The sequence below is a fragment of the Magnolia sinica genome, chromosome 1, assembly GCF_029962835.1.
Source record: "Magnolia sinica isolate HGM2019 chromosome 1, MsV1, whole genome shotgun sequence".
Lineage (NCBI taxonomy): Eukaryota > Viridiplantae > Streptophyta > Magnoliopsida > Magnoliales > Magnoliaceae > Magnolia > Magnolia sinica.
The window spans coordinates 30748333-30761347 of NC_080573.1; the positions used below are offsets into that span (position 1 = coordinate 30748333).

At 38.1% G+C, this 13015-nt stretch overlaps 2 protein-coding genes across 2 annotated transcripts; both read right to left on the reverse strand.

Annotated features, from left to right (window-relative positions):
• Window positions 1–2174: 2174 nt before the first annotated feature.
• On the reverse strand, window positions 2175–4662 carry LOC131245343 (uncharacterized). Its single transcript, XM_058244733.1, has 9 exons — window positions 4611–4662; window positions 4489–4545; window positions 4254–4325; window positions 4021–4092; window positions 3377–3927; window positions 3161–3265; window positions 2996–3067; window positions 2649–2912; window positions 2175–2555 (listed from the first exon to the last, which is right to left on the reverse strand). The coding sequence occupies exons 1-9, from the start codon at window positions 4660–4662 to the stop codon at window positions 2289–2291; spliced, it is 1512 nt and encodes a 503-aa protein (XP_058100716.1). The 3' UTR covers window positions 2175–2288.
• A 186-nt stretch (window positions 4663–4848) lies between these two features.
• LOC131245347 (uncharacterized) lies at window positions 4849–7570 on the reverse strand. Its single transcript, XM_058244744.1, has 5 exons — window positions 7194–7570; window positions 6639–7049; window positions 6160–6522; window positions 5758–6081; window positions 4849–5617 (listed from the first exon to the last, which is right to left on the reverse strand). Exons 1-5 carry the CDS (start codon window positions 7568–7570, stop codon window positions 4849–4851), a joined length of 2244 nt encoding a protein of 747 aa, XP_058100727.1.
• Between the last annotated feature and the right edge of the window lie 5445 nt (window positions 7571–13015).

Consider the following 13015-nt stretch of genomic DNA (forward strand, 5'->3'; position numbering starts at 1 on the left):
CGTTGAAAACTCTCAAGCAAATTACACTGGTCTTGTTTGAAGGAAAACATTATGCTAAAAGGTGTGGGTACGTGTGGCTCAAAGACGACCTCTTACGCCCCTAGGTGTAAAAACGGTTCAAATGAGATCAAAGTTACATGACCCCACAATGATGTATTTATTATATCCACACTGTTCATCATTTGGAGATATCATTTTAGATGATGATCCCAAAATAAATGCTATGGTGGGCCTTATGAATGTTTTTACGGTGAGAATCATTGTCCCACTGCTATTTTCGGTGTGGTCCACCTGATAATTGGATAATATATTAAAACATTCATAGGACCCACCTTAGCATTTATTTTCCATTCAATACATTCATAATGTCACACAGACCTAGGAAGAAGAGGAAAAATAAATATCATATTGATCCAAAACTTCTGTGACACCCAAAAGGGATTCAATGCCAGATGTTCAATCATCCACTTCTTTTTGCAGTGTGGTCAACTTGATTTTTGGATCTGTCTTATTTTTAGACTCAAGAGTTATGATGAGCTCTCCAAATGGACTGACAGTTTTGATATAATACAGAGCTCGTGATGCGACCAACAGAACATGGTAATGTCAACACACCAGCCAGGTCGGTGGTGTGTGGTACACCAGCCAATCAGCTTCCATAATCAGGACTTCTAGTCAAGCAAAATTTGTACAAACATGAAAATGGTATTTGTGCACACATGTGTACACGCAGAGAAGAATGAAATGAGTAAATGCATACACATATATACATATCTACATAAACTCATGTATGTATACAATATTTCTAAGAATGATGAAATTAAGTGTTGGCAAAAAAAACTTACTAGATGACACGTTACACCCTTGTTGCCTTAGGAGCCGAAACCAAAGAGCAGTGGCATGAAGATCATCGCTAACATCATTGCCGTTAATATGGGCATCATACATCTTATGTAATGCATCTTTAATCTCTGCTTCAAAGTGATAGGCAACCCCAAGACGTTGAATTTCATTGATTAAATTCAATTCTTGCAAACAATCATTGACATCAGAGAGCATGCTCTTCACTTGTTCCTTCAGTTCTTCAACCCGTTGTTTGGTTAGTACATCAATCTCCTGTATCAGCAAAGTAACTGGTCAGATTTGACTGCAATATTAAGGAATCAACTACAACAACTAAACTAAGCGAAGTCATAATATTTAATATGAAAACAAAAAAGGAGACTTCTTTCCCGTTTGCCTTTGGCGTAGGAAATGGAAACAGGATCCACAAAAAAGCTTGTAAGTTAAGCTTGACCTCCAAGACTCACTTCAGGGCCCACGTATTCTGTAAGTGACCTTCAAAACATTTATCATGTGCTCCCCTCAGGTTCACCTGGCTGCCAAATTCAAAACTAAGGTTGGCCAGAGGAAACAGACAATAAAGAGCACAAATTCTGATTATAAAGGTGATATTTAGAGTTAAGTTTACCTTCATTGTCATGTTGAAACCGTTCCTTGAATACAGGGACGTCCCTTACTGATCTAAAACATTTAAAGAGAATTACAATTAAAAGAAAGAAAGAAAGAAGAAAAGAAAAAAGGCAAGCAGGTAATTAGACACTCAAATGCAACCAAAAAGAAAAATATAAACTTATCTGGTTAACTCCCCCTGAAGTGACACCTACACCAACCTGCAACAACGGAAACTAGATCAGTCCCTAATGTGTACTTAGCAATCGAGGCATCAAAAAAATGTAATAGTACCTTTGGGGTGAGAACCAGCCAGTGCAACTTCACCAGATGATCCTGCAACACTCAAAACCAGATCCTGCAAATAAGAGTACCTCTAGCATCAGCATCTTGCTATTTAAATGATTTTAAGATAGCCAGAGTAAAACCATTTACCCTTGAAGTAACTACAGCAGATGATACTCTGTTTGAAGTGTAATTTCTGTACACCTGTTGGTGGCGCATTCTCTGCAACAGCTGCCATGGATGATGAAAATTCCCTACACCTCTCTCTCTCTCTCTCTCTCTCTCAAGTGCAAATTACACTTAAAGAAGTGAAAATTATTACAAATCTTTCAATTCCTCAAATGGAGGCTGAAAATTGAAATGCCAACCAAATATATCAATGTATAAATGTGGGTGTTAAATCCATTCCATTCAATATATGTGGGTGTAATCTGAAGTGAGTGTTAAATTCATTCGATTCCATAATATGCATGCATCTGTCTATGTTACTGTATAGTTTAAAAATAAAAGTTAATTGTGTTAGTTATTGTAATGTCTAATATTCATAAACATCATGGATAGATGGTTAGAAATAGCTTGGGCCATACGACAAATCCTCCTACACCGACCTCTCCAAGCGTATCATGATAACCATCTTCCTTCCATAGCTCTGATTGCGGAGCTATAATCTCCATCAGGACAACACTAAAATTTCCATCGCCCATTTCTGCTCCATGGACACAGGTTTTTGGATCCACTGCATGCACCTCACCACGAGCAATTACCCGTTTCTTCCAATCACAGAGATCGCATCTCTTGCCAAGATTTACCAAATCAGGCTACATGTACACATATAACATGTCGTTAGTATTTTTAAATGGAAGTGCATATAATCATAAGCTTAAATTAGCATTAGAGAAACGCATACATACCGACGATGCATGACTAGATTTAAATGGAGGAATTGTCGGTGGAGCCACATCCCCTTGTTCCCCTTGCTTATCTACAAAGCATTGAAACTTCTGGTGGAGATCTCCTAGGATTTTCTGCATTTCATCTAATTTATCTACCAAATTATCTCGTTCCCGCGACACCACACCGAGCTTATGTACAATAGGCATTGTCTTCTTCAATGTAATCTTGACTACATTTCCACCTATCCCCCGCATGCGCCCTCTACTATCACTCCCAATTGACTGTAAACAGAATTGCAATTAGATTTATCAGAGAATGCATAAGTCTAAATAAACTCAAGTATTTGAAGGACATGCATATATACCTGTGTAAGGGCATCATCTACACTGGTCATCCGAGATGCGGGATTACTACTTTGAATCGATTTTATTTTTTCCTATGATAACATCCAAAAGAAAAATTATAGTGCGGGAAAGAAGCATTTAAAATTCACATGGATAATGAAAGGATGTACAAGGGTTGCACTTACAAAGGTTTCTGGAAACTGCACTTTGTTATCCTTTGTTGTATGGGCTCGGATGTACACCTCAGCCCTACCAACCTCGGCATCAGTAGTAAGATTCCTCTCAATTGCCTTTTCCCCATAACATCCATGCCAAAACACATAAATAATGGAATTAAACAACTAATAAATTGAAATAATCATCATAAATAAAGTAGAACTTTGTTAGTTTAGGACATGTACCATCTCATGACGTGTGGCAGCCATGCTACGCCGACCAAGTGTAGAAGGGCCAACTTGTTTGGCCCGATTGGATGCATTTCTTACACTTGATTCCTTGAATTTATCAGTATTGCAATAATCCACGAAGATCATCCAATCCTCAATAGGGACACCAATAGGGGCAGGATAAGATTTCACAACTGCAGGATCCTTGTCCTTAATATACTTTGCATGCAAAGTGTTCTTGAAATTTCTCCAAGCAGCCTTACAGCGATCACGAATGTATGGTGACCACGCTTCTTGGTTATCCTGAAATTCATAACTACATGCCAGGATATCACTGACCCTCTGAATGTATTGTGGAGGCACCAACCGAAAGTCTGTGTAGGTGATCGGAATGTGTGCACGGGTGAGAACACCAATGCTTGAATTGAATGCGATCTGATTTGCATCCCCTGCATTCGGTTGCCCAAATTCATTAATCCCAATGACCCTTTTCACTGAAGTCCTCTCATGTAATTCTGAACCTCGGGTAGGACCTCTCTTCTTAGACGATGAAGATGAAGACCTGCCTGCATAAAAAGAAAAATAGCTACACATGTTTCATCATTGCCAATATAAAAGATATTTTAAATCTAGACAATTAAGGAAAGCTATCTTATTACCTCTAGCATCTTCAGGGTCTGCAACTGCAGGGGCTGCATCCCCTAGCGGCTCTCCGCCGAATGACTCTGCCTCTGAGTGAAAGATCATTTTAAAAGAAATGTTAAATCTAAACAGCTAACGAGAGCTATGTTATTACCCCTGGCATAAAAAGAAAAATAGCTACACATGTTTCATCATCACCAATATAAAAGATATTTTAAATCTAGACAATTAAGGAAAGCTATCTTATTACCTCTAGCATCTTCAGGGTCTGCATCTGCAGGGGCTGCATCCCCTAGCGGCTCTGCGCCGAATGACTCTGCCTCTGAGTGAAAGATCATTTTAAAAGAATTGTTAAATCTAAACAGCTAACGAGAGCTATGTTATTACCCCTGGCATAAAAAGAAAAATAGCTACACACATGTTTCATCATCACCAATATAGAAGAAATTTTAAATCTAAACAATTACGAAAGGCTATCTTATTACCTCTAGCATCTTCAGGGGCTGCATCCCCTAGCGACTCTGCGCCCAATGACAGTGCCTCTAAGTGAAAGATCATTTTAAAAGAAATGTTAAATCTAAACGGATAACAAGAGCTATGTTATTACCCCTGGCATCTTTATAGGATGCATCCCCGAGCGGCTCTGCCTCTAGATCCATCTTTAAGATCTAATTTGTAACGTAATTACTATAAAATTTTCTATCCAAATAGCAAAGTACCAAGTATAATAAAGAGACAAGTAAATTAATTCATAAATTTTTTCTATCACATTAATATGATAATGGAAAAATCAAAAAGGGCAGAAATCAAAATCGTTTCGTTACATGCATAATATAACCAACAAATCAGGATTTTTTCCCAGCTCTCTTTCTTTTCTTTTTCTTTTCAACAACCACACAAATATCTTCACTGTCATTGAATAACAACTCGCCACCCATGTCTACTTCGATGAGATCAGGTCCTACTTCAGCCTCAGTTACAACCCGTGTTTCTGATAAAATGCTTGTCTCATCTTCAACGAAAATCTTTCTTGGAACCTCCAAGACCACATGCCAATTAGGATGTTTTGGATCTCTAGAATAAAAAACTTGCACGGCATGCTCCGCAAGAATAAATGGCTCATCACCCACTTGGTCTGAACTGAGAAGATTAGACAAATTCACCAGTCTCAAATTCCCTACCGCATCGAAAGAAACACCTTGGTGCGTCACCTTCACCCAATCGCACTTTAGTAGAACTGGCTTGTACCCTTCTCGGTACTCTAGTTGGATGATTTTGCGGAGGACTCCGTAATAAGGTACAGATTCATCCACTGGATTCTTATCCTTAGCACTAGATCGGAAGGTGGTCATACTCTCTGTGCTAACACCGCTATTCTGGTTCATTTTATTCTCTTCGTATTCCTTGGTGACGAAGAGGAAACCATTGATACAATATTTATTGTACTGCATCGCAAAAGCCTTTGGTCCCCTAACTATATCTCTGAAGACTTCATTACTTGATTCACTCAAGTCTAGCTGTTTCTTCAACCAAGGTATGAACTCATCATCACTCGCCACCTTAGTCCTAGTCCCAACAACTATATTGCGTTGCTTTAAGAAATTTGCATATCTCCTGCAAGTTAAGAAGGTTGTTACAAAATTGACAATTTTTTTCATAAATGTTGTTACAATGTTGTTGAATCAAATTTGAAATTTAAAAAAAAAAAAAAGAAAAAAAAAAAGACATACATACAAGCTAAGTCCAGTTCGTACCCTTGCCATGTCTCATAGTTAGGATGACTCTTCAGTACCCAGGTGCGAGCCTGTTCGTACTCAATACCTTCTAAAACGACACTTTGACCAGGGCCAACTGGGCCAACCACGTCAACATCGAAGTCGTCAACAATATCTTGTAACTTCGTCATGAATGAAATTGATCCGTCTAACCGCTTTTCCAATTTCTCCAAGAGGCTCGTGTTATTTTTCCCTCTATACTGGTTGCAGTATATAAGTGTCTCCTCTTGAATGTATCGTTCTGCTATACAACCTTCAGGTCGTGTCATATTGCGGACGTACGCCTTAAACGTCTTCATGAACCTAAAAGAGTTAATAACACATTAGAAAATGTAATTGCAGATGTTGGATCAGTTTATTCATATTAAAATCATATTATACCTTTCGAATGGATACATCCATCGATAGTAAACAGGACCACATACGCGAGCCTCGTAAGCCAAGTGGATAGGCAGATGCATCATCACAACAAAAATTGAAGGAGGACATGTAATCTCGAGCTCACATAAAGTCCTAGCCATGCCCTTCTCGAGAGCCATTAACATTTCAATATCTATGATTCGCGAGCATAGGGCATTGAAAAATGTACTGAAGCTTCTAATTATAGTGCGCATAGGCTTATTATCCTTGAATGCATGTTGGATCAAAATTGGAAGCAGATGTTGCATCAATACGTGGTAATCATGAGACTTCATTCCCTTTAAATCAACCCTATCTTCCTTTACGATGTTCTTCCAATTCCCACTAAAACCAACCGGAACACGAAGCTCACGTAAAGTCTGGATGAAATGTTTTTTTCTTCTTTTCGAAGGAAGAAAGGACCTCGTTTTTGAATCACTTTGCCATCAGTATTTTCTAACCATAAACGCTTCTTAATTCCTAGCCGCTTCAAGTCTCTGCGTGCGTTAGCGTCATCCTTGGTTTTGCCCGTTGTGTTCAACATTAGTGCAATAAGGATTTCACATACATTCTTCTCAATGTGCATAACATCAAGGTTATGGCGTACGGGAATATCCTTCCAGTACTCCAGATCGTATAATATGGATCGCTTTAAGAAGCATGTTGATTCTGCATCATCATTTTGTTCCCGTCCTCCTGTACCACTTTGTTTCCTCTTTCCGATCTTGCCCCACTGCACATTTAGTTTCGAAACGATGCTTTCCACCTCAACCCCAGTCAGACGAATCGGTTGTGGTCGCAACTCCCCCTTCTTATTGAAGGTTCCTGCACTTGTATCTTTTCTGGCTTTATCGTTTAGAGGCAACCACCGTCTGTGACCCATATAAACGTGTTTCTTTCCATGGTGTAATCGTAAGGAATCTGTGTGGGGACCACATGCAGGACAACCATACTTACCCTTAGTCCTACAACCAGAAACATTACCATATGCAGGAAAGTCATGAATTGTCCACAACAAGATGGCACGCATGTTGAACATGTTTCCATGGTATGCGTCAAATGTCATGATCCCTTTCCGCCACAAGTCTTGTAACTCATCAATCAATGGCTCCAAATAAACATCGATATCCTTCCCGGGCTGTCGTGGTCCCTCAATGAGCAAAGTGAGCATAGTAAACTGCGGTTTCATACATAACTTTGGTGGAAGGTTATACGTCACACACATAACAGGCCAGGAACTGTACGACGTACTGAGAGTGCCAAAGGGGTTAAACCCATCTGTAGCTAGACCCAATCGAATATTGCGAGACTCTGCTGAAAAATCCTTATACTTGTTGTCAAGAAACTTCCATGTGCTAGAGTCCACTGGATGCCCCATCTTTCCACTCTGCATTTTTCCGGTTGAGTGCTAGGTCATCTCCTTTGCCACCCATGGCACACTGTACATTCTTTGTAGCCTTAGTGTTAATGGAAAATACCTTAGCACCTTAGCAGGTACTTTAGCTCGTTTCAACTTGGAATTAACATGGGTCTTATACCTAGAAGTACCACAGTTTGGACAACTAATCTTCGTCTCATGCTCTCTCCAGTATAACATGCAATCATTTGGACATGCATGAATCTTCTGGTAATCAAGACCCAACTTTGTAATGATCTTCTTCGCTTGGTAGGTATTAGTTGGGGTCTTATTACCGGATGGCAAGACATTCTGGAGTAGTTGAAGAAGAGCCGTAAAGTTTTGTTCACTCCATCCATGGTTCACCTTTAATTTAAAAAGTTGTACAATGAAAGTTAGCACAGTGAAATTGTGACAACCAGGATAGAGCTCAGTCATCGCATCTCGTACATTTGCTTCAAACTCATTGGTTGAAGCATCTCCGACAATGTCTTCAGCTTCGAGGGCTACATTGGGTTCATCTTGAATAACTTGGTCAAGGTTATTACAACCGAGGTCTTCAACAACCGCATTGACAATGTTATTTATGTCTGCCACACTATGATATTGGTGAGAAGTGCGTTCGGTACACTTGGGTGATTCAGGCTCACCGTGCATGTTCCACACCCTATATGTTGGATTAAATCCATATTTAATCAGATCTATCACCACATCATCGATTGTGCAAGGTAAACGTAAACATCTACATCTGGTACATGGACAATGAATTGTTTCTCTACCAGGAAGATGTTCTTTTACGAACTTCACAAAGCTCATCATACCATCTATAAATTGTGGGTCCGGGTAATGTAGAGTAATCCACTCCCTAGAGTCCATTGGATATCACCTGTAGGTAGGCACACATTTATACACCTAATTCATCATCCAACTAACTATTGACAACATTTATAAAAATAAAAGATATTCAACCAACCTTATGTAACAACTTGCAACTTAACCTACTGGGAACCGTCATGCACCGTAATATCTTACGGCAGAGCGGGTTCTGAGGAGTTACAAGTTGAATTAATACAAAAGAATATAAATGAAGAAATATAAATATAAATTAAGCAAGACAGTAGGTAAGCACACATTTATACACCTAATTCATCATCCAACTAACTATTGACAACATTTATAAAAATAAAAGATATCCAACCAACTTTATGTAACAACTTACAACTTAACCTACTGGGAACCGTCATACACTGTAATATCTTACAGCAGAGCGGGTTCTGAGGAGTTATAAGTTGAATTAATACAAATTATACCTGATGAAGCAAGTTCTTATCTGCAGCAAGAGAAGTGAACGTCTAACAAATAAGATTATATTCCTGAAACAAAACAAGCACCATCTTTCAATTCAAGCTATATCAAAACATCACAGATATATGGTTGATTTGATTAAAATGGCATTTAGCATTCTATGGAAGCATTTAATGCACCACAGAATCCATTACGTTGTCAAAATGCATCATTAATCTTTGAAATAAGTTGACCACTACACTAAAAAGAAAAGAATTAGGGATGATTTCTTTTTTTTAAAGAAGTTAGCACCAAGAAAACATATTTATCTCAAAAACACCATACACAATCTAACATATTTGTACTTCATGTGTAAGAGCTTCACCTAAATGACCCAAGTCGTGCTATTGTGTATGTAGCTTGCCTAAGCAATCCAGCCGACAACCCCTGTAAAAAATAAAAAATAAAAAAGAAATAAGAAATAAGAAAACCACTACATCTTAGACACCTTAAAACAAAAGGCCTCAAACAAAAATAGGATGTAATACTCTTGGAGGAAGGGTTCTCTCCCTTAGCATGAATTTCTTGAATGAACTTGTTTTTCGGTAATATAAATGTACATGTCATGATTGAAATAAGATTTGATGCCAAAAAGTCCCTCTATGATTTAAGAACCATGCATTTAAATGAGGTCCATTGATATTTTTCCCTTTTACCATCCTACCCAGTGAGAAAGTTTGGATGAATCCCTCTAGCAAAGCATTTCCCTTTTAGTTTCAACCAATGCACATGGACTTTAATGAAGGAAAATAGAAAGGGCAAACTAGCCTTTTATAAGATCACATGTTGTTGGTACAATGATTTGAAAACCTCTACCGTGGAAAAGACCCCAAGGGACCCAAGTCAGCCTTCCAAAAGGAAGTAAAATTTTAAATACCAACTGGGGAAAACTGGTTTATCCAAACCTGTTTGGGTAGAGAGAATTCAAAATATGGATGTTGAAAACCCCTATGAAATCTTCAAGAAATAGAAAATTGCAAAATCTATCAATAATTTCATTGTTTGGTTGTTTTCTATGAAAGTGTCAAAAGGTCAACTCAAATTATATAACAAGTGAAAATTTACATTTAACAGTTTCCAATACTAATTCCATTGTTTGGTTGTTTTGTATGGAAATGTTAAAAGATCAACTCAAATTGTCCACTTAACAAATCATCCAAGTCTTATTATTGACGAATGTTAAATGGAAATAATCAAATACATGTGTACCATATACCAGAAAAAAGGAGAGCTGTCTGTGTTAACATGTGAACAGATATTAGGAAAACCTTGTTACAATTTCCAAGTATCAAACAAAACCATGATGTCGAAGAATAATTATAACCCCTAAAGGTTTTTGTGTACCATATTTGCATTTTCCTTTCTTGATTTACCTTTTTTCCTTTTTGTAACTCAATATGGGTTCTTATTTGAACCCAAAGAAAAAATAGCGGCTTGGTCGTCCAAGTTGCCCTTTCTTTAACACTGGAAAATTATATTTCTAGAAGTTTTGTTAGCAGAATTTTTTTTTGCCAAGAAAAGAGTCAAACTCTACTAATATGTTGAAGAGAAAGGATAATTCGTTAAACACATCAGGAGAATGATTGAGAACCATCAACTGATTGTAGAAGGTGATTCAAGGAGTGCAATTTCCTTGGCATGAAAGAAAAAAGAAGAACAGCCAAAGCAGATTAGAGAATTGTTAGCTTAGGTAAGCACCAAATTTAACCTCATTCCCTGGGAGGCTAATGATCAGGCAAATAGGGTAGCAAAATAAGGTGCATCTCAACTATGTTCATCTAGGCATTCTTCTCCATTTACTTGATTGAGAACCATCAACTGATTGTAGAAGGTGATTCAAGGAGTGCAATTTCCTTGGCATGAAAGAAAAAAGAAGAACAGCCAAAGCAGATTAGAGAATTGTTAGCTTAGGTAAGCACCAAATTTAACCTCATTCCCTGGGAGGCTAATGATCAGGCAAATAGGGTAGCAAAATAAGGTGCATCTCAACTATGTTCATCTAGGCATTCTTCTCCATTTACTTGATGGATGTTGTATGATATTTTTCTTCTTTTTCTTTAAATAAAATTCATGCTAACCATAGAAAAGAATGGATCATGCATGTGTATAGATGTGTGTATGTGTGTATGCATGGATGAATGGATCATGCATGTGTATACATATGTATGTGTCATTGTATGCATGCATGCATGCATGAATGATTGTATGGATGGATGGATTGATCATGAATGTGTGTTTGTATCTATGCATGTGCATGCATTGTTGGATGTATGGATGGATCCGCCAATTTTCCCATGTTTCCCCAATGTTTCCTCGAATCAAAGACGCATGCTTTTACTCCCCCCATTAAAGGGAAATTTATCATTTGATCCCTAAATATACAAATTTACTTATTTTTTGCTATTATTCGACTCTTAAATATGCAAATGTGTATGTTAGCATCTCCTAAACTATCATTGAAAAATTCCACCATTTTTTCCATGTTTCCTTGATGTTTCCCTAAGTCAATATGACATTTGAAAATCTACATTTAATGGTTTCTTTTTTTCTTTTTTCGCTTGTGTGTGGAATTTTACTCATTTTTTTAAAAAAAGAAAATCTAGGAAACAACAGTGATGACCCCCCCTTTTTTGGTTTCCCAAACAGGGAAACTGTCATATCAGGGGAAATCATTTTCTTTTCCATGGTTGTCCACCTTCCTACACAAATGCCATGCTCTGGCTAATGGCTATGTTGTTGCCTACTCAAAAAAATAAAAATAAAAATAAATTTACACATATTCTAAAAAAGATGAACAGTCAAGATTCAGAATCTTTTATATGCCTACCATGTGTGTGGTGATTAAAGGTTGAATAACTAATTCCGTATTCGGCGTTTAACATCTAATACATCCTCATACTGTAGCAATCTAATCCCAAAGGAAAAGACACATGGTTGAAACAACATTAAGATTACAACATTTCTGAAGTGGCAGGCTGAGTGTTGCAAAACTGTTTCAAGTTTTCAGATTGTAAGAGTGCTAAAATGTGGTCCCTAGTTCATTGATCCCAATAGTCGAAATCAGGGGCTGCACTATGGATGTCCCATTCAGCAAATCTCCCAGATTGGAGAAATCCCAACCCTTGTAGTAGTTGCCAACAAATAGGCAGTCAAGAAAGAATTACTACTATCCTTCACATTCAACCACAAAAAGGGCCAAATAACATAGTTCTAGGATCTCCCAATCTGTACGGATTTTTATCCCATGGGCCATCCATGGTGAGGCCTGCATATTTTCCTCATTTAACAAACCTCACAGCTATATTTAGCTAATGATAGCAAACTTGGCTGCATACTAGTGAATTACAGCATCGGCGCCGGAATCTATTCACAGAATGCAAATATACCAAATGCTGGACACAGCAATAAGTGATGACAGAACGTAACCAGCTCAATGAAATGTCACGATCTTAAGCTCCTATGCTTGCCTGCTACTGAATTGATTCTTTGTGCAAATTCTTTGAGGGATCCAATGCCAACAAAATACTGACTTCACTAGTTGCAACCACATCTACAGAGAGACCCAATTTCCCAAAGATGGAAAAGCCCATGTTCCATCAAATCAAAAGTAAAGTAAACAATGGTGCAAAAAGGTGAGGTCACAGAGTTTTGGTTATTCACATAGAAGCTCTGGCCTCTGGGTAAACAAGTTGAGAGAGATTCTGAAGGTTTTAGCAATTTAAATTGCTTTGTACATGGCACCAAAAGTCTAGCAACACTATCCAGGAGCACAAGTGAAGTCACTTACTCTTTCAGATCCAAATCAAGCAACTCAGCAACTGGTTCTGACCGTGCCACTAGTTCAGGGTTCACCAGTTTAGCAGAAGGCAAGATTCACCTGCAAACCAAAATAAAATAACACCAACACATCAGTCAGGTTTCTCAAGTCAGGTCATTGAGGATAAATATTCCTAGCCGCAGATTGGCATATGCATAACTATCCCACCCATGCCTACAACAGCACCTACATGTAGTTCCACGCTATTCATCATGCCGGCCCCATGATGAATGTTTAGTAGCTCATATTTTTGCCTGCTGATCATCAAGCAGCATGTGTAC